This window comes from Hipposideros armiger, unplaced genomic scaffold (assembly GCF_001890085.2).
Source record: "Hipposideros armiger isolate ML-2016 unplaced genomic scaffold, ASM189008v1 scaffold_105, whole genome shotgun sequence".
NCBI lineage: Eukaryota > Metazoa > Chordata > Mammalia > Chiroptera > Hipposideridae > Hipposideros > Hipposideros armiger.
In genome coordinates, this window is record NW_017731455.1 from 2,477,656 (window position 1) to 2,496,964 (window position 19,309).

At 36.4% G+C, this 19,309-nt stretch overlaps 1 protein-coding gene across 5 annotated transcripts in view; it reads left to right on the plus strand.

Annotated features, from left to right (window-relative positions):
* The window catches only part of VTI1A (vesicle transport through interaction with t-SNAREs 1A), a 336,022-nt gene that overhangs the window by 79,654 nt on the left and 237,059 nt on the right, over positions 1–19,309 (plus strand). For 2 of the 5 annotated variants that reach the window (XM_019646664.1, XM_019646667.1), the window contains exons 5-6: positions 3,301–3,321; positions 8,247–8,331. In XM_019646664.1, the coding sequence (XP_019502209.1) occupies positions 3,301–3,321; positions 8,247–8,331 (106 nt within the window). Of the gene's footprint in view, positions 1–3,300; positions 3,322–3,467; positions 3,489–8,246; positions 8,332–19,309 lie in introns of all 5 variants that reach the window. The other 3 variants (XM_019646666.1, XM_019646668.1, XM_019646665.1) reach the window with 2 other exon arrangements.

The window sequence follows — 19,309 nt, forward strand, 5'->3', positions numbered from 1 at the left end:
TTTTCCAGTCTATATGGCAACACTAATATTTGAGAGAGTTGATTTTTTTTAATATAGGTATTTAGAGTAGAAATCTTAATAGTTGTTAACTTGATGTAGTTTCATGAAAACCGTTCTCAGAAAAGAAAAAAAAAAACCTTATAGAATTAAATCCCCTTCATAGTGAAGTATCACAATGGGGCAAATACAATGTTCCAAGCAACCCTTTTGAACCATAATGGTCTCTCAGTTTCCATATGCAAAATTATATTGATCAGCGAATACATCTGAGTAAATGAAATTTGAGCAAATCTTAACTAGAAGGTACAAAAATATATGTAAAGAGAAGGATATTTCTAAACGTACCAAAATTTTTGTGGTAAGGCAATATTTAGCAGATAGAGGATTGCTTAATTTTTTAATATGAGGTTCTCTTGAGTTCCAATTTGGGCTTGCTGTGCATAAAGTGTGTTAAACTTCAGCCACCAACCAGGGGGTGAAGTCGGTCAATTTAATTCCCCAGGATCTAAAGAAGGTCGGTATCATTTCATATAGCCCTGGCAGAGCAGATCATTACCAGGCACAAATCTGTTCGTTACGTGCTGAGGGTTTATAGCAAAATAAATAGACTGTCATCATAAGTTCAGAAAATTGTGTGTTCGACCCACGATAATGTGTAAAGGGCGTTTAATAGAGTTCAGCATTTATTCGTTATCTGTATGCGGACAGAGACGGCAGTCGCGTTATCAGCTTTAAAAAAAAAAATTCGGTAGTTCGGGGGGTCACGTGACGCACCTCACACACACACAGGCGCGCGCGCATGAACCCTCACATGCTCTGCAGTGCAGTTTTGATTTTAGTCACAGCAGAAGGCTTAACCACAAGAGATTCCACTGGTTCAAACCAGCGTAAACCAGATTTTTTTTCAGCCCACAAAGGAACAGATTACCTCTTGTATCAAATTCTGCATTGGGGGAAAAGAAATCTTTGTTTCAAAAAAGATGTTGATTATCATAACTCAACATGGTGGCATGGCACACTTTCATGTCGCCTATGATGGAGCTAGTAACTCGAGAAAATATGAAATCACTACTTGCGGTCTAGTCTAAGCATTGTTAATTTTCAAAAATAGACCATCTTTTGTTTACTTGAATGAAAACCCTCAGCCCTAAAAAAAAAAAAAAGAAAAAGAGAAAAAAAAAAGATAAAGATTAGAAACCCTCCCATTACCTAGCTTAGCTACAAATCCGGTGTAGAGCTTGAAGGCAGCCATGCAGCACAAACAAGATAGAACGTTTTTTGTTTGGAACCTATTGAAAAAACAAATGGGTAGCATTTTTAAACACTCATTGATTATGGCAGGGTGGCATGCTCCAAATGGTCTCCATTGCTGAGGAGTAGTTTTAAACTTTGGCCCTTTAAGTATCATAGTCAAGCGAAGAATGGTGCCCCCAGAAAGAAAAGATAGCCGTGCGATCAATTCCCAGATCGTGTCTTTCTGAGAATTAATGTTTGCCTTTTTCTCCCATGATGTTCGGGGAGCAAAGAGAAAGATTCCGATATATGATAGGCTAGGTATTTTCGTTTAAAATTTTACTTCTTCTGGGGAAGAATAGTAACTTTCCACATGAAATGATGAGGTGCTTTACTCATATGCACTGGATGGTCGCTGAGAGAATGAACGTATTAACTAAAAATAATGACAACTTCTTATATATTTTGAAAGGACGACATTAAAAGTTTCATTTTCTCTAAATGCACTTTGAGACATTATGTAATAGGCTCTGTACCCTTTTTCTAAAAGACTCAAACCAATTTTGAAATCTCATCCTTTTGTGCTTGAAATACTTTTCATATAACAAATGAAATAACAGAATAAGCTGGAATGCATGCTGCCTTCTTTGAATTGGAGACAAAAACCAGCATTAAGCACTGAGAAACCCGGGCTGTAGTAAACATGATACTTTTAGAGAGACTTGTAGTGAGCAATTTATAGCACGTTTCTCCCAAAGCAATAGTTTAATTTATTGGCCTGCATATGTCAAGTGTTATAACAGATGTTACAGATATTTGGATGTTTAAAAATTATCAGTTGTAGACCTGGATTGCTGAGGATGCACATTTCAGATCTAGGATGTGGTTTATAGTCTTACAATACAGGTTTCAATTTCTATTCATTGCAGAAGCTATGGCAGCCATCTCAACTATACAGTGATATTTCTGCTTTACAGTACTGTCAGATACACCTACACACACACATGTGCGCGCAGACGCGCGCGCGCGCGCACACACACACACACACACACACACACACACACACACACAATGAACCAGATACATGGTTATATCCTTTTTCCAGTTTCTAAAGAGTTAATTGACTTGTTTTATCTGTTAAGGCAAATAGAAAAATGTTCTACAGAGGAGAATTCAAATGGTATCACAGGAAAATTTACTAACAAGTAAAGAGCGGTTTGGGTTTGATTTTAGTGAAAACAGACTGCAGTACAAATGACATAGGAGAGCTGATTGCTTTGAGGTGGCCCAGTTTATGAAATGAAGAAAATTGAAAAATAAAGAAACTTCAAGAATTAAAATAAAAAAAAACATGTAATGGCAGTAGGCCCTCTGAAGCAAAACAAAAATCTAGAAATTAACTCTATTATATACAATATTTGTAAGGATAGTGAAATATATTCTGAGACCATGTCCTAAATATTATCTATCCTGGTATGCTTTATTCTCAATGAAAATAATGTTATCTCCAAATGCAGTCTTTTTACCAGAGCTGGTACAAATATGACGTTAACTAACTTGATAGTTTGTTGTTTCAAATTCTTATTGGGACAAAAGCATGAACTATTAATCATTTTCATTTGTAGGTAAACTCTGAAATCAGTTGTCAAGATTCAAAATAGAGAAACATCCTGAAAACTTGTATATACAAAACCTCTTCAGTGGTGCATTCTTAGAAGAGAGGAACAGTAAACTTGTTTTCTTTCTTTATAATATAGACTTCTATGAAGTCGTTCCCCTTTATTTCATGATGGTGTCTTAGATGTACTTTAAAAGAGAATTTCACACTATTCTCTTTGTTTAATGTGACAGTGTGAGAAAGTGATCTTTATTCGTTCAAAAAACTCTGCATGTAGTCTGTGTTTAGGTTCTTTTAATGTGTTTGTCTGTGATTTTTAAATGCTAAACATGTAAACAGATAAATTGTCAATGTTAATTCTGTATCCTGTCACACAACTGATCTTTCTTTCCTGCCATTTCTTTCCTTTTTATCTTTTTTTTTTTTTTTTTGGTGCATTCATGGTGCAGTTGATAAAATTACGTGAAGAGGTGAGTACTTCCTAGCTTGCTTTTTTTTTTTTTTTTATTCTGCTTTTCCCTATAAAATTGAGTTTCTAAATCTGAAGTCAGATCTTTGGGTTCCTTTTTTTACTTTTTTTTTTTTTTTTTTTTTTTTTGGTGCATTCATGGTGCAGTTGATAAAATTACGTGAAGAGGTGAGTACTTCCTAGCTTGCTTTTTTTTTTTTTTTAATTCTGCTTTTCCCTATAAAATTGAGTTTCTAAATCTGAAGTCAGATCTTTGGGTTCCTTTTTTCAGGAAAATCTACACATAACAAAAGTATTGATTATATTCCTAGAAATGTTCCCTGATGATTATTTTTAGAAAAACAAGTATATCCAAATCATGCTTATCATAGTGATCACTGTTGTTTGTTGGTGTCGGAAGAAAATTCATATTTTAAAGGCTCAAAATGGAAGAAAAACAAAGGAATCTCTTCAAACTATACCTGAATGGAATTTTAAGGTAGACTGACTTCAGACTTGTTTTATTTGTATTGGTTTCTCAAAGAAGTTGATGATGATTAAATTTTTTTCTGACATTATGATTTACTTTACTAAAAAACTGTTTCTAAATAAACTTCTTTCCCTCACCCCAAATTCTTAGGTTCAACATAAGGTACCATGAGTCTATTATCCTTTGGGGGAAACACACATATGTTATAAATGCCCTGCTAGCCTGTGTACACAGATACCTAAGAATAGCCAAAGGTCTCCTCATCGCTAAACACTTTCCTTTCTGGAGGAAATAGCACCCAAGTGAGTTCTTATTTTTCGGAGTTTGCTAGCCTGTTTCATAATGCAGCTTCAGACTTTTGTGTCCCAGCAAATATTTATAGCAATGTTTATAATTTTATCCCCATATCAATGAGGGATGCTGAATGAGTCAGTCTGTATTTTTTTTTTTTTAATTAGGCCAAACTTATCAGATTTGCTGTGGTACTCTTTTCAGAGCTAGAGTAGTTTTATTTTTTACTTAGTTTGAATGGGTTTTGTTACTTTTATATTAGGGCATGAAATAATGGCCTGCACTGCAATTTAAAAATTGTCTAATTGCATGTGTTAATGAGAGTACTGTGAATTATTTTCAAGTTTCGATGGACCGCATTGATTGAGATTTTCCTGGAAGTTACTTATTGGTATGTCATCATGCTCTAGGTGATGCGAATGCTAATTTAGAGGCTTGTTGATAGTAGTTTTCAATAATTCTCCTGACTGAAGATCCATGAGCGATGCCTCTCTTTGTAAAAGTAATGATGACATAGAAAATGAAGGGTGTAAATACACAAAACCTGCACCCTCTAACCTTTCTGTGTTTTTATCTTCTCTACGTGGAAGCAGATGTATATCCTAAGTGAATATAATCGATTGCAGTTTTGATATATAAGATTATTCCTCAGGAGGTGATAATGCATCAACACTGTTTTTCTGCAGCACAGACTATCTGCTTGTGTGTGTTTGCATACGCTCATGCTTATGTGGCGAACCTGAATGTTCAGATGTCATTGGAACTAACAATAGACTTAAACCTCTATGTGAAGAAACTACATGAAGCTCTGGCCCCAAAATTTAGCAATAATATGATTAATAAAACCATGTGCCTTATTACAATCAACATATTTGACAGAAGACCTGTTTTTGTTCAGCTGAATTGTGTGGACTTAAAAATCTTAATTCTGAAAGCTGAAAATGTCACATCTGCTTTTCTTTTAAAATATGTTTTCTCATCATTTTATGGCTTAATTCTTTTGTTGTGCCTGTAACAGCAGTCTCATCGTTATGTTTCTGGAATGCTTTAACCTGGAATGGAATTGTACTTGGAAGAATTATATCACTCAACTAATGGAATAATATGCTCTGAAATAGCCTTTTAATAATCTTTGATAGGGACGTAGCATTGATATTTATAGAATAGATTACTATGATGAGAGTGCATTGATCTATGGTTTGCTAAGAAGTAATCGTTTCTCAGGCAGGATTCTAATAGGAATCAAACAGTGAATGTCCCCCAAATTTCTTTCTTTTATCTGTCCTAAGAAGACAGGCACGGATCTCCTCCAAAATAGGATGTTTTATTGTGTTTGGAAACAAAGCATGTCCCATCCCTTCCTTGTGAGGCTCTTTTCGGGCTCAGTTCTGGAAACGGGGCGCTTGGAGGCAGGCTGGTCGTCACGGGGAGCTGCACTGCGTTGGCTGCGCCTCGCTCTCCATTTCAGTCCTGCGTCTCCTGCCCTCCACAGCTCCTCACAACAAGTTGAGCTCTGTCTGAAGCTCCTGCACAGCTTTACTTACCTGCTTTGAAAAGGGCTGAGAAGAGGGTGAGAGAATGAGTTTGGGATGGAATGTGTGGGCAAGTTGAAAGCATCAGCTGCTACTGTAGTGTATTGCCTTTCATTTTCAGAGACCGGGGCAATGCGCTACTAAGGGAATGATGTAAATAGCACCGCTGTTACAAGAACTTGATTTTAGCTTGACTTAACAGAATAGCTTCGAAAATACAAAGTGAGGTCCTGCTGGAACGCTGCTGGTAAAACGATAGTCTTCTTGTGTGCAGATATACTCCGATAAAACTGAACTGTCCCGAGGAGGAGTTATTTCCGCTATTTAGGAATATTCATTAAAAAAAAAAAAGAAAAAGAAAAAGTTCTTTTAGAAATTTTGCTCCCCGTTATAGCCACACACTGAATAATATGATTTGGCCCCCTTTCGTGGACTCCCCAAATCATTCCATTTTTAAATGCTTTGTTGCCTGCATTATATATTATCAACTAATTAGACTGTCAGTTTCCAGTATTGATCTTGGATTTTTTTTTAATCTACAGGAGCTAAATGTTTTAATTGAGGGATTTCATCCAATATGAAAATAGCTAAAAATCTTTGTTCTGTTCTGCATGAAAATTCAGATTTACTGTTAATGTCACAAATCTCATATCTTTTTAGAGAATCACCAATTTGAAACTAAGTCTTTTGTTAAGATAGAAAACAGTATTCAGAGCCTGGAAGAGTAAACCTGACTCCCAAAAACCTGCATGTAGGGAGAATTAGGAGTAAGAAGGCTATTTTTGACAAGCCGAGTAAAGTGTTTCCTTTTATTTAAAAATCATCATTAATGCCAAACACACACAGCCCCCCTTGCTTTTCTTTTTCTCAATTACAGCCTTTAGTGATTTTGCGCTTCCATCATATAAGCTTTCCCTTCCTTCCTCCCTTTTATTTATTTAGTTTAGGTTTTTGTTTTTGTTTTTTTGCAGAGGGTGGGGCAGTTTTCCCTCTTAATTTCTCCACCGTATATTAGACAACTCTATTAATTATTATGGACTGTTGTTGCAGCTTTCCTGACCTTCACATCAGGTCCTATCTCTCTATTCTAAATGCATTGTTTTAATGATTCTTCGCCCCATCCCCCCAGCCCTTCCCCCAAAAAATATTTCAAGGAAAGCTTTGATGTGGCTTTAGCTGCCTCCAACGTCTGGCCGCATCTCAGATGTGTCACCTATGCCGGGAGGGAATAAGGAAATCACGTTTTGAATGGTAATGATAACATACTAATCACTTCCTTTCTTTGAAGATGGAAGCGAGATATTCTGTCAGCATCCCTGGCTGCTAGAGCTTGGAGGCACTGGTCTAGGTGTATTAGCTTAAGTGTGCATGTCAATACAGCTTGCATCTCCACGATCCATGGGGGCTCATTAGAGCAAGGTAGATCGTTTCGCTCGACAGCCACTCAGATAATATGTGTGGCACCTCCTTTTTTATTATTATTAGAAAGCATTTCTTCTATTTTAAATGACATCTGTCAACAACACAAAGTTGTAGGAGTTGTGGTTGTAATATTTCTTTTTTTTTTTTTGACCAGATACACCAAAACTGATTTGTGGGGCAAAGGTACTAATTTATACAAATCCACGTGTGCATATATACACACACAAATATATGCATACATATATTCATGTATTTCTAAGTATCCAGACATACACACATCTACACACACACACACACACACACACACACACACACGCACGCACGCACATATTCTTCACCATTCACAGCCATGATTAGCTTCCAAATCTGTTTGCCAACCTGAATAGATCTAGTGTAGTAGGATCCTTATGATAAAAAAAAAAACAAAAAACACCTCAATGTAGACAACAAAGTTTAGAAGCTGAGAATTTAGGGAAAATCCTCTCATTTCCCAATCAAATATAATATAAAAGAGTGTGTATAATTATTATATTAGCTAAAAGTCCTCAAACACTATATATAAAAAGTTTACCTTCAATCTAGTACATAAATCCACAGTTTCGTCCATCTGTGTGCATGGAGACACATGTACCTTGTTTCATGGTGGTTGCCCCGAGTTGTCTTAACCTAAAACTGCTGTTTAGTATTCTGTTTTGGTAGCATATGTTCTCTATGGCATTTTGTCACACATCCAAAATTGAGGGACATTCTCTTAAAAATCAAGTCCCTGTTTAAAAAATACTATCCGCAGAAATTAAAAGAACAAATGAGTTTTTTAGATGATTGCATTTTATAAAAAAATAAATACAAAAGAAAGATCATAGATATATGCAAATATCTCATTCATCTACCTCTGCTGAAACAGGAAAGATCCAGTTAGCTCTGGTCTTAACACATTTCTCAGTGTTTTGGAGTAAGGTTTATTGCGGCCACATACAACATGAGTCTGCCTTTTAAAACAAAAAAGCGATGGTCCATACGCAATTGATTGGAAATCTGTCGATTGTCGTAGTTCTTATAATGGAAGATTTGCTAAACATTATCTATAATGGGATGTGACCCCCCCCTCCCCCATCCCTAAATGTTAGAGCATACAAAAGCATTATTTTTTTTAAGGCAAAAAAAGAACATTGTAGACGGCCGTCTGATTTTTTTCCCCTTTTTCTTTTTCAGAGGGCACATCTGCTCGATAACACAGAGAGGCTGGAAAGGTCATCTCGCAGACTAGAGGCTGGATACCAAATAGCAGTAGAAACCGGTAAGAATTCTGAGAGTGAGCAAATTGTCTTGCTTATGCACAGCAGTCTTCACAACACATGACATTTCAGGGTAACTTCAAAGGAGTAGCAGAGACAGCAGCCCGAGATGTGGTTTACATATTGGGGAGACAATTGGGAGCTTATTTGCGCTTATCTTTTTTCAAGTTAAAAGGCATGACATCTACTGAAAACAGTTCCTGAGGTTTAAAAGTATACATCTGAAAAGAGATGGAATATTTTGTCTAAATTCTACATTTGTCTTAATATGCAGTTACATGTTGTCAGTTTACCCACCCGCAATGATTGCTAGCACACAGTGCAGTCTCCAGTAGTTTGCTCCGTTACGTTTATTCACATATGTAAAAATTAACATTTTAATCAGTCTAAATGATGTGAACTAGGAGCAAAGAAGTAACAATCCCCAGTTTACCTTGCTTATTTGTCCTGGTGTCGGAAATGATAGCTAATGATCGTATGTATATATATTTTTAAAAGCATGAACAGAGCCTATAATCAGATATCGAAAAAAAAATCACAGTAAGCAGCAAGGCTAATAACACTCATGATAATCTTATTAGCATTAGTGTATACTGTTCAAACTTTTGATTTGAATTAACACTAGTTATTATTTTCAGAAAACAGCACTAACTTAACTTCTAAGACTCATCTACTTAAAATAGACAAGCTTTTTTCATTATAAATGTTTCATGCAATGACTGCTTGTTTTTACGTAGTAAATAAATATCCATTAACGCCATCGTTGTCATTAGATTCTTATTATTTGCTATCTTTTTTGTTTTGTTTTTGCAAAGTATAGACTATGTATGATCTATTTAACATATTTTGGACAGTTCTTTCCCAATGTGTAAACCGCAAAGATATATGATTAACAACATTTCCATCATTTTTTAAATGTAATGTCACAAAATAATGTTTATTTTGGAAGAACAGGTGTAATGAAAATTATTCCAAATTTCTTTTGTTCATGGCCAGTTTCTTCTTGCCCTGAGTTCATGGCTGTTCTACATTGGCTGGCTTATGTGACGAATTCTAAGAAGCTGAATAGGAAAAACACAGATGGCACTGGTATTATAGTAATGGTGAGAAAACTAAAGAAAACCATAAACCTTCCAGATTTTTTAGCAGTATAGGCAGCCCTTTTTTCTGAGGTTATCGATAGATTGGTTTTCAGCCTTGATTGGAATAAAAGCCAGCTTTTGTGCTTTTTGTCCCTGGGTTCACCTTTAGAAGTGACTGTCCTTGTAAAAATGTGACTAAAGCAGAGAGCCCTGAACATGAGGTCAAAGGACCAGGCTCGGGTTCTAGTTCCTATCTGTGTCACCTTGAGCAAATCACATAACCTCTCTGAGTCTCAGTGTGTTTTTCAATAAAATGGGAATAATATTGCCTGTTTTAGACTATTCCTAAGAAATTATGGTATATATAAAAATGTTTTATACACCATAAAACACTATACAGATATAAATATTATTATTAATGTGTGGCCGTTTGATGAGATATAGGCATTTATCTTTATCTCATAGAAAAAAATTTTGTTGTGATGAAAATTTGTATGTATGACAGGAATTTTTTAAAAGTGTTACTTTGATATCCTTGGGGGATATAATGCTATACCTGTTGAACGTGATCGTCATTAAGGAACCCTCTTTGACAGAACAGCCCATTGGTGAGCCTCTTTCCACATGGGACTGGGTTGGATGGGGCGTATTCTCATGTGACACCGATCAGAGAGCTTGATTTGGCCGATTGGGCCAAATCACTATACCATTCAAGTAGCTCTCTCCCAAAGCTGAAGGAAGTCATCAAAAAAGTTCACAGATACTGGACGCTCTTGCATTGATCAAGGTTGTAAGACTGAATGAGATTCGCTTATTATTCCTTTGGGTGTATGCTAAAGTATAACATCCACATCAAACTATCAGTATAGTCAACATGGAAAATGGCAATTTAAGAGTGGCCCCAAAACCAACCTTAGTCCTCTTGGACTTTTTAGTAGAATACAATGGTAGGTTAACTGTAAAGTTTTATAAGATTAGGTAATTATTTGTCATATAAGGCTTGGGAACTTCTTACAGATGATAAAACCAAGTCTGAGAGGAGTAAGGCTGGGCTTTGTGAAGGTAAAGACAGATGTGACACACGTGGCCCCTGCCTAGATAGGAGTCATACCAGTAGCTCCTTGGATGAGTTTGAAAGTGGATGGAGAGATGAGAAAACAGGCAGAAAGCATTTTTCTTGCCCTTGCATCTTACTAAAGTAATATGGGGTGGGGGGAAGTAATTGTGGTGGACACCATGTTGCTTGTACATTTTCTGCTTCCCTCGCAGCCCTCAGCCTCATCATCTCTCCTCAGTCAGCAGCTCTGTTTTGGATTATGATGTAAATTTGTGATGCTAATCATTTTGTTATAGTAGCGGTAAAAGAATAGCATCTTTCAAAGGGAAAAACTTTTAGCGCTTATTGGTTTCTTTTTCTTAAAAACTATGACATTCAAGAAGGAGAAGATGTAGAAGAGTTAATATGACTTTGGAAATAGCACAGAAGAGAGAAATGGATTCCAGCAGTTGGTCTAAGAATTAGTTCTAGACCACAGCAAGTTTTCACCAGTTTATAGCAAAATGAGATTTTTTTAAAAGTAGAAAGTAGTGACTTTCTCATAAAGCAAATTTTATTAGTTTAAAGGGGTATACTTTTTCTAAGATCGTATTTTTCCTATTTTGGGGTGATAAAAGAGAGGAGAGTTTTATGATAAGATAGAAATAATAGGTAGAAGTTATATATTTATTTTTTCTCTACCTAGAAAAATGACACAATTGGCAGCCCTAATTTGGGCCCCCGGTATGTTTTTTAATATTTTGTTTGTCTATAAGATCTAGGAACTACTGTCTTATGTACTGAATTGGAGAAAGACAGAACAGTCCCCTTATCTGGCTCTGTCATTAATCAGCTATGTGATTTTGAGAAATCACTTGACCTCTCTGTACATGGTGGTTTTTTTTTTGCAAAATGGAAACATGGCACCAGACTCTATATATCCCATAAAATTGTTATAAAGTAAAGTGAGGTCGTATATATTCAAGTGCTTAGGAAATAAAGAGTTCTCTGTAAAAGTTATCATTTTTATACCTTACCATCAGCAAACATGGTTGTCTTTCAAAATTATTGGCCAAAGATTTCAACAAAAATCTGTAAGTTTTTCTATTTGTTAACTTGATGACCACTATTAGCAAATATCATAAAAGAAAGTTTGTTCTTTAGATAAAATCAAGTATATGGAGAATAGTATAGAAAGCATACGATTTTGGCCACTAGTGTCTTCCTAGTAAATAATGAAATTCATCTTTTGAAATTATTGAGCCATTTTTGACAGTTTCAAAAGTGATTTTGTCAAATTGGCAGTTATTGTCTCTTTAAGAATAGCTACTGAGCAGAGGGACGCATGTCCAGAAGACACTTGGTCTGAGAAAAAGGTACATGACCATTTCTAAGTGCCATTTACACCTGGATATACAGAGGGTGCCAAAAAAATGTATACACATTTTAAGAAAGGAAAAAGCTGTACCAAAATTGCCATACTCAATATATACCGGTAACAAAGATGAATACAAGTCATGTGTATAAATTTTTTTTTGGCACCCCTGGTATACTGAGTTAATACCAATCAGATTTCTTTCCTGGATTCCTTCCTATTTCATAAAATTGATGAAGTTACAAGTTAACTGAATAGCTCCATTTAGAAAAGAAGTAAAGTAAAGTAAAGTATGTAAGTAAAGAGTTGATGCTGGGACATTTCAAAGATGGACATCCATGGGACAGTTATCAGACTCATTAAAAAAACTTTCTTGTGCATGACCATCACAGACCAAATACTATGCTGCTTATATAAGCCATTGGCTTGATCCAGTTTGGTATTTCTTACAAGTTCTTGTCCTAGAATCTGTGACGAAAAGGTGACTCTTCCTTTCAGTAGTTATCACTAATAGGTATGACTCTGAGCTATCTATTTTGGTTGAGGTCAGGGGCTTAATATTTAAAACTCTGGGTCATCTGCCTTTTATTCTGTAATTATGATTCTTTTTCTCTGAAGTAATTACCCCAGAATACAGTAGACATAAAACTAATGGAAGGAGTATGATTAACGAAAGAAAAAGGCTGAAAGTGAAATTCTGCAAGGGCAGAAATGCAAGGCTCACTCTCTCCTTTCAATACGTGAACAGGTGGTTTAAGACACTCAAGACAGCCCTACCGTATACACTCAGTGGGTCCACTGAACCTGGCGGCATATCTCTGGAACCATGAGAGAGTTTGTTTACAGTCAGCAGGGTCACCTCTTTGAATAGTCATTTGCACCGTATACTGACCTTGCCCCTTCCATCCTTGAGTAGCCAAACCTTATGAGTCGCTACCCTTTTCTCAGTAGTCATCTCAAGGCCCCCCCAGATCTGGTGTTCCATTTGGTCACTGATCTCATCAACAAGGTGCTGTACTTTCACCAGCCTTCCTGCTGTGAAGAAGAGGAGCTCCATCCTTCCCCCAGGTCCCTGCAGGGTCCCCACCACGGACTAGTGATTGGACATATGTAGAAATAATACATTGTTTATTGAACACTTGATATGGGCCACACACTGTTCTCAATCCTCTGCATTCATCGTGTCTGTAATCTTCACCACAACCCCATGCCGTAGTGGCTCTTTTCTCCTGTTACGGATGAGAAAACAAGGCACAGAGAGATTACGTGATTTGCCCACATTTATAATCAAGGCAGGAAATAGTACTGCTGGACCACCTGAGTCCATGCTTTTAACCAGTAGGCCACACTGACAAATGAATGGATCCCACGCACCTAGGTTTTCCAGAGTGATCTGTTGTGGTCAAAATAGGTCATGTTCCTACATCTATTAATTTCCTTTTCACATAATTTATTCAAAAACTAACTATTAAATACTGCGTGCCATGTGTTGAGGATACACTCGTGAATAAGACAGCCACGGTTACTGTTCTCAGGGAGCTTATGTGTGAGGGCAGGGGATGGGGGCAGGATGAGACATCTTTTCAAATTAATGAATAAATGGACAAGATCAGTTCAGATAATGGGACAACGATGAGTGTTACGGAGTAACTGATGAAGGCTACCTGAGGTTGGCTAGTCAGGAAAGACCTCCCAGGGAAGTGCCTGCTGAGCTGCCTTGAACTGTACAAATGTGCCATCAATAAGCAAATTTAGGGTAGACGATTCCAAGAATGAAGAGCAAGCAGGGGGCTCTGAAATGAGAGGGTGTTTGGGGTGGTCAGGAAACAGGAAGAATACCAACATGGCTGGAGTGACGTGAGCAAGGGGACACAGCATACAATTAGATTAGCGCCGAATAGGGCACAGGTTGTTGGGGCCTTAGGGCTTTGGAAGGGGTCTGAACTTGACTAGGGTGTGATGCGATTGGAGGGCAGGCAAGTGGCCTGATCTGAACTGTGGAGGACAGGAATGGTAGGAGTGGAAAGAGGAGACATGATAGGAAATGTATTATAGTAATCCAAGATTTGATCCTTTAACCCGTTGAAAATAATAGAAGGGTTTGATGGGAAGGATGCAGAGAAATTATTTTAAGAGGCATTCCAGAGCAAGGAGCTTGAAAGTATTAATTTCCTGAACAATTGGCATGAGATCCCAAAGATTCTTCCTTAAGCATATCTACAAACAAATGGGGACAAAAAGTCCTTGTACCTGGTGTGGCTTTACACAGAGAACAACAGGTAATGGACACCTAGAATTATAAATCTGAGCTTAAAACCTAGTTTATGATAATACAGTCTATCTCTCCTTTTTATTTTGTGAAAAAAATTTAAGTCCTACTCTCTTGGCAAATTTCAGTTATATAATGCAATATTATCAACTAGTCACCATGTTTACATTAGATCTTCAAATCTTATTTAGTCTATAGTTGAAAGTCTACTCTTTTATCAAAGTTTGTACCCTTTTACAAATATTTTTTAATAATAAAAATGTGAATTTTACTTTAATTTCAATATTTCAATAGTAGTTATAGTTACCTAACTTTAGGCTGCAGACATTCACCATATTAGGAATATACTTTCATAGGCCTTTTTTATATGCTGTGTTCACGTTATTTTTGCTTTTTATGATTTCATCATCAAAATTTGACCTACTAGCCAGAGAAACATATAGTGCACTTTTTTCTTCTTCTGGAAAACAAATAATTCTTAGAATTGTAGCATTTTCATGAGAATAAGATCATTTATGTACACCACTGTTTCTCTTTCTACTTTGCCTGTCTCTTTAGGGGAAAAGCAATCAATAATGGTATCAGCTTATATTTTTAAAAATCAAACAAAATGTGTTTCATGTTCAGAACTTTTTAAAGAATCTGAACAAATGCATTTAAAATGTGAGGTGACTTCCTTTACATCTTTAATTGCCTCAAAGTCTTGGCTGAAATACCGATGGAGTTTTTCTGAGCCTTTCATGGGGTTATATGAGGATTATGGCATAAGAGCACGATACTGCAGCTTTATCACATTCTGTCTTTTGGTTCTTGATACTGTCTTTCAACTCACCTTATTATTATTATTTTAATCAGCTCACTGTAAAACTCATTTAGAAGTTTTAATCAGCTTTAGAAGTATCTATTGAGAAAAAATTTTTATCAAACTAAAAGCCAGTCATTTCAGGAGTTTTTTCCATGGCTAGTGACATTTTCTTATTCTTTTGCTTCCTCCTCCTCTTCATTATTATTAATCTTCTCTCTTCTCTTCTTCTCCATCTTTCTTTTCCCCTTGATTCTCCTCTTAAGAAATATTAGCGTTCACTATGTACAATGTGATAATTTGGTTAAAAAATACAAATCCTTGAATGTATTGATTTATCATCTACGGAAAAGTTTAATGGGTAAAACAGTGCACAATGACAGAAACTAATGCATAAAACTATTTTTGAAGTTGTAAGCTGGCTTGGAACTGAGCAAACATCTCCTGCAGAAAATATAAGATTTTTTTTTCCCCCTGTACTTACTGATAAGTCATTTATAAGTCTCCCGGGAAAATAGACCCAACAAGTATTAACTGTATGTTCCTTGCTCTTTGAGCTGTTATCAGTTTGTAGAAGACTAAATTTCTGATTCTACAATATTAGTGGGAGTGGTATACGTTATATGAAAGAAGGTAAATATTTTATTTCACTTATTCAACAAGCTTTCATTCAGCTCTTCTGAGTGTCAGATGCTTCAGGGATGCAGAGCGAGGACGACAAGATATCCAGTCCAGGGTTATCTGAGTAGAAAATGTTGTGTCTATGAACACTTCAAATTTTTAACTCCAGTGATTTTGTTTAGGCACGGATTAGAATTCCGAAAGGCACTGCCGTATCCATATTATGACAGCCATAACACATTAATATTTTCTGTTATTCTACAATATGGGACTACACAGTTGGGTTGATTTTAACCATCTCTTTTATCCAAACATATGTATTTTAGAGAAAATATCTTTCTTTAGAAATCGTAAGCTTTTGACAGGTAACGTTATCTTTAGAAAAAGTTTCTCTAGTCATTATTTAGGGTGGTGGAGTGTGCGGTTATGCTTTCCGAAACAAAGGTATCTCTGCTTAAATATGCATTGTTTTTAATGCTGAGAATTACTTGACCAAGTCCTACGAGTTTTTAAAAGTCTACCCAGTGGTAAAATGATCATTTTTAATGTGTAGCTATCACCTACTTTATAATTACAGTCCTGTTTAAGTCTTACATCTCAAAACGCTGTGCTTCTGCTCTGAAAAGAACAGAGGAGGTTGTCATTTGGGCAAAGCTCTTAAAGAATGTTTTCAAGTGGCGCCTAAATTTACTTTGTGAGATTCTCTGGGGTGTTGGTACCCTCGGTGGTGATAAGAAAAGGATGTCTTTTAAACCCTATTTGGAGAACCTTCTCCTTAGGTGGTCCAAGTGAATTCATAGGGTCATATTTAATCCGTTAAAAAGTATTATACTCATTTTTAAAGGTGTCTTACCCCATAATGACTGTCACTTTTCCAGTTGGTTTGTAAGATACACGTGAAGCCATTCTTACTCTGTTGCATCTCTGTGAGTTGAGAAAAAGAATGACGACCAAAGCAGATCACTAGAATGCCAATTTACTTTCAAATATTACAGTGAAGGACGGTTAAGCTTATGACCTTGTTGCTCTGTGCTTATATAACTTTCCTTGGGAATTTTTTTAATCAGGTTTATTTTCCCTTTGAGTCAGATTTCTAGTGCCCAGAAGTTTTCTTTTCAGCGGTGTTTATGTATTTAACAGAATTTTCTGAGGTGGGTACTACAGAATTTTCACAGCATGAGTTCGTTGGACTAAGACTTTGTATGCGACTCATATCAAGTGGAAAAGTTGATGGACGTGAGCTTTAAAAATGCCTTTTTGTGTGTGTGCTCTACATTTGAAGCTTCCGTCTGTATTTCCTGTTGGGCTACAGTGTTTTCCGTCGTTGCCATAAGAGAACAAAGTCAACATTAAAAAATAATTTTTTATTGAAGAATATGTTTTTCCAAGTAAAGTCATTATCAAAGAGACTGTCATGGTGGGTCGTCATTCATGTATAGCACTGTGTTGCCCTTTTGCATCTTGAGATATAAACTCTAAGTCCTGGTTAAATAAATATCTATTTATTTAGAGAGAGGAAGAAGGCATCCTAAAGTCAGACAAGGAAAAAAAGCTTTTGCAGACTGTCAGTTTGGAGGAAAATTAAGCCAGTTGTTGGGTAATCCTACCATTATCCTCCATGTTGGTAATCTCATCACAGTCAATTGTCTAAGGTCCTGGCGCACATTAAAAGGTTAATATTTATGTCAACATAAAATGTACCTTTAAAATGGAGCTAATTTTCTTTATTTCCATTTTCAATGCTGTTTGCAACATATGACACTTGAATAGAGCACAGTGGAGCCTTAACATTTATTCAGAAAACAAATAGTAGCTCCTAAGAAATTAGAATTAGAATTCATTAGACTGGGATGGGGCTGAGTTCATCTGAAATGGCAAGAAAAATGCTGCCTTAAACTATAATAACATTATTAGCAAGATTTGCCTTTGGGCGTCAGGTAAGGGAGTCTTTCTTTCCTCTGTCATGTTATTTATTATCCTGAAAGGGATCATAGATATTATGTAATTTAGAAAGGAATAGACCCTGTCTCTGTCCTAGGCACTTAGAATATAAAGTTTCTTTAATAAATTGGAATACCTTGGCAAAATATCTATTGGGGAAATATATACCTGTAAGTCCCCATAATATACATAATTAGTGTTTTTGAAGCAGGGGGGAGGAAGTGATTAAGTCTATTTCATTGTGTCAGGGCAAGACTCAGAGAAGATGGGCCTTGTGGAATAAATAGAGGGGGAGGAAGAGGAAGTGGGAAAGCCATGAGCAAAGACAGGCTCTGGGGCAAATACCTATGAGAATTTCCAGAGTGTGTCTTATGGGCTATCTACTGTTCATCTTAGTTATTTAGTATACTTGAAAGTGCTAACATTTATTTTAAAAACATTTTCCCTCAAATTTTTATTATTTCAGAGGAACCTCCCCAATTAACCTATCCACTTTAATAGTCAGATGTGGAATTCTTCTATTGAATACATTGTGGACGTTTTTGATGCTTTAAGTTATAAACTTTGGTAAATTTTAACCTTGTAACGTGCTGAAAATAATAACGCTAATATTAGGAATAACATTGTATAACCTGTTTTGAAAGTTTCAGGCTCCTTTTACATCTGTCACTTCATTGTATCAGTCAATAAATTAGCTTATTTGAAATGAAATTTATGTGTTCGAACTGAGTAGGCTGATACCCTGAATACTTCCACCAGTGCCATCAGTTTTCACCAACTGGAAGGGCTGTTACATTTTCTTTGGTTTCATGAAGGAGTCAGTATTTTTTGTTTTCCTCTTCCTCATTAGCATTTCTATATATGCTAATAATAATTCTCTATAATGTTCAATGTCCTGTGCAGAGCTGCTGCTGATTAGGACCTGTTGTTCAAACAAACAAACAAACAAACAAACCTCTGTCTTAAGAAGGCTGCACACATTTAAAGGATGCACCAATTTTTCTCACTGGTGTCAGTGTAGGACCTTTACAAAGTCATCTAAATTTTTCATGTAGGTGAGTTAAAGAGATTGACTGGAGTGACTTTGTTAGTATAAAAAGGAGACCTTTTTTTTAAACACTATGACTCTAAAAGGTAAGGCTGAAGATGGACCAAATACTTTATTGCCTCACCGATATTGCCTGCCAGCTGTGAATTTTCTTACTACAATGAATCCCCTCAATTTTATTGCTGTGTACGAGGTACAGCGTTTCATTTTTCTTCCTACTCGGGCTTCCCGTAGAATGCACACCCCATATAGTTCTTTAAATTCGTACTGTTGTGAGAACAAGTCAGCCTTTCTCTTCTCTCCTTTGTTAACTGTAAACCTCGTGGAGGAACAGTTCTTTCTTGCCCTCCGTGAGTTGCCGGACTCTGTGCAAATTAAACACTGCAAGATTATCAGCAGGTTACAAAGGTGGAGTCTATCTTTCTATTTGGCATTTTTGTATAACGTCTTGATCTGGAAAATGCTAACCAATTCAGGCGAACTAATCGCCTCACACCCACCCCTTGTACATTGGATTTCATGTCTACCATATAAAAAGTAGGGAGAATACACGTACAATTTTTGCTCTCCTTTGAGGATTAAAAATAAAAAGTTACACATATAGAATGCGTATGAATTATTTTTTAATCCAAGCACCGCGTCAGATCCCCTGTCTTTCGCCTGCAGTGAAGCAAAATGGAACACGAGTGGAGCTTTGTAACTGGACATAGCTGAGTTCAAGTCTTGGTTCTGCCAATCAATAACTGGGAGACCTTAGGCAAATTCCTTAGCCTTTCCAAATATTCTCTCCCTGATGTGTAAAAAAT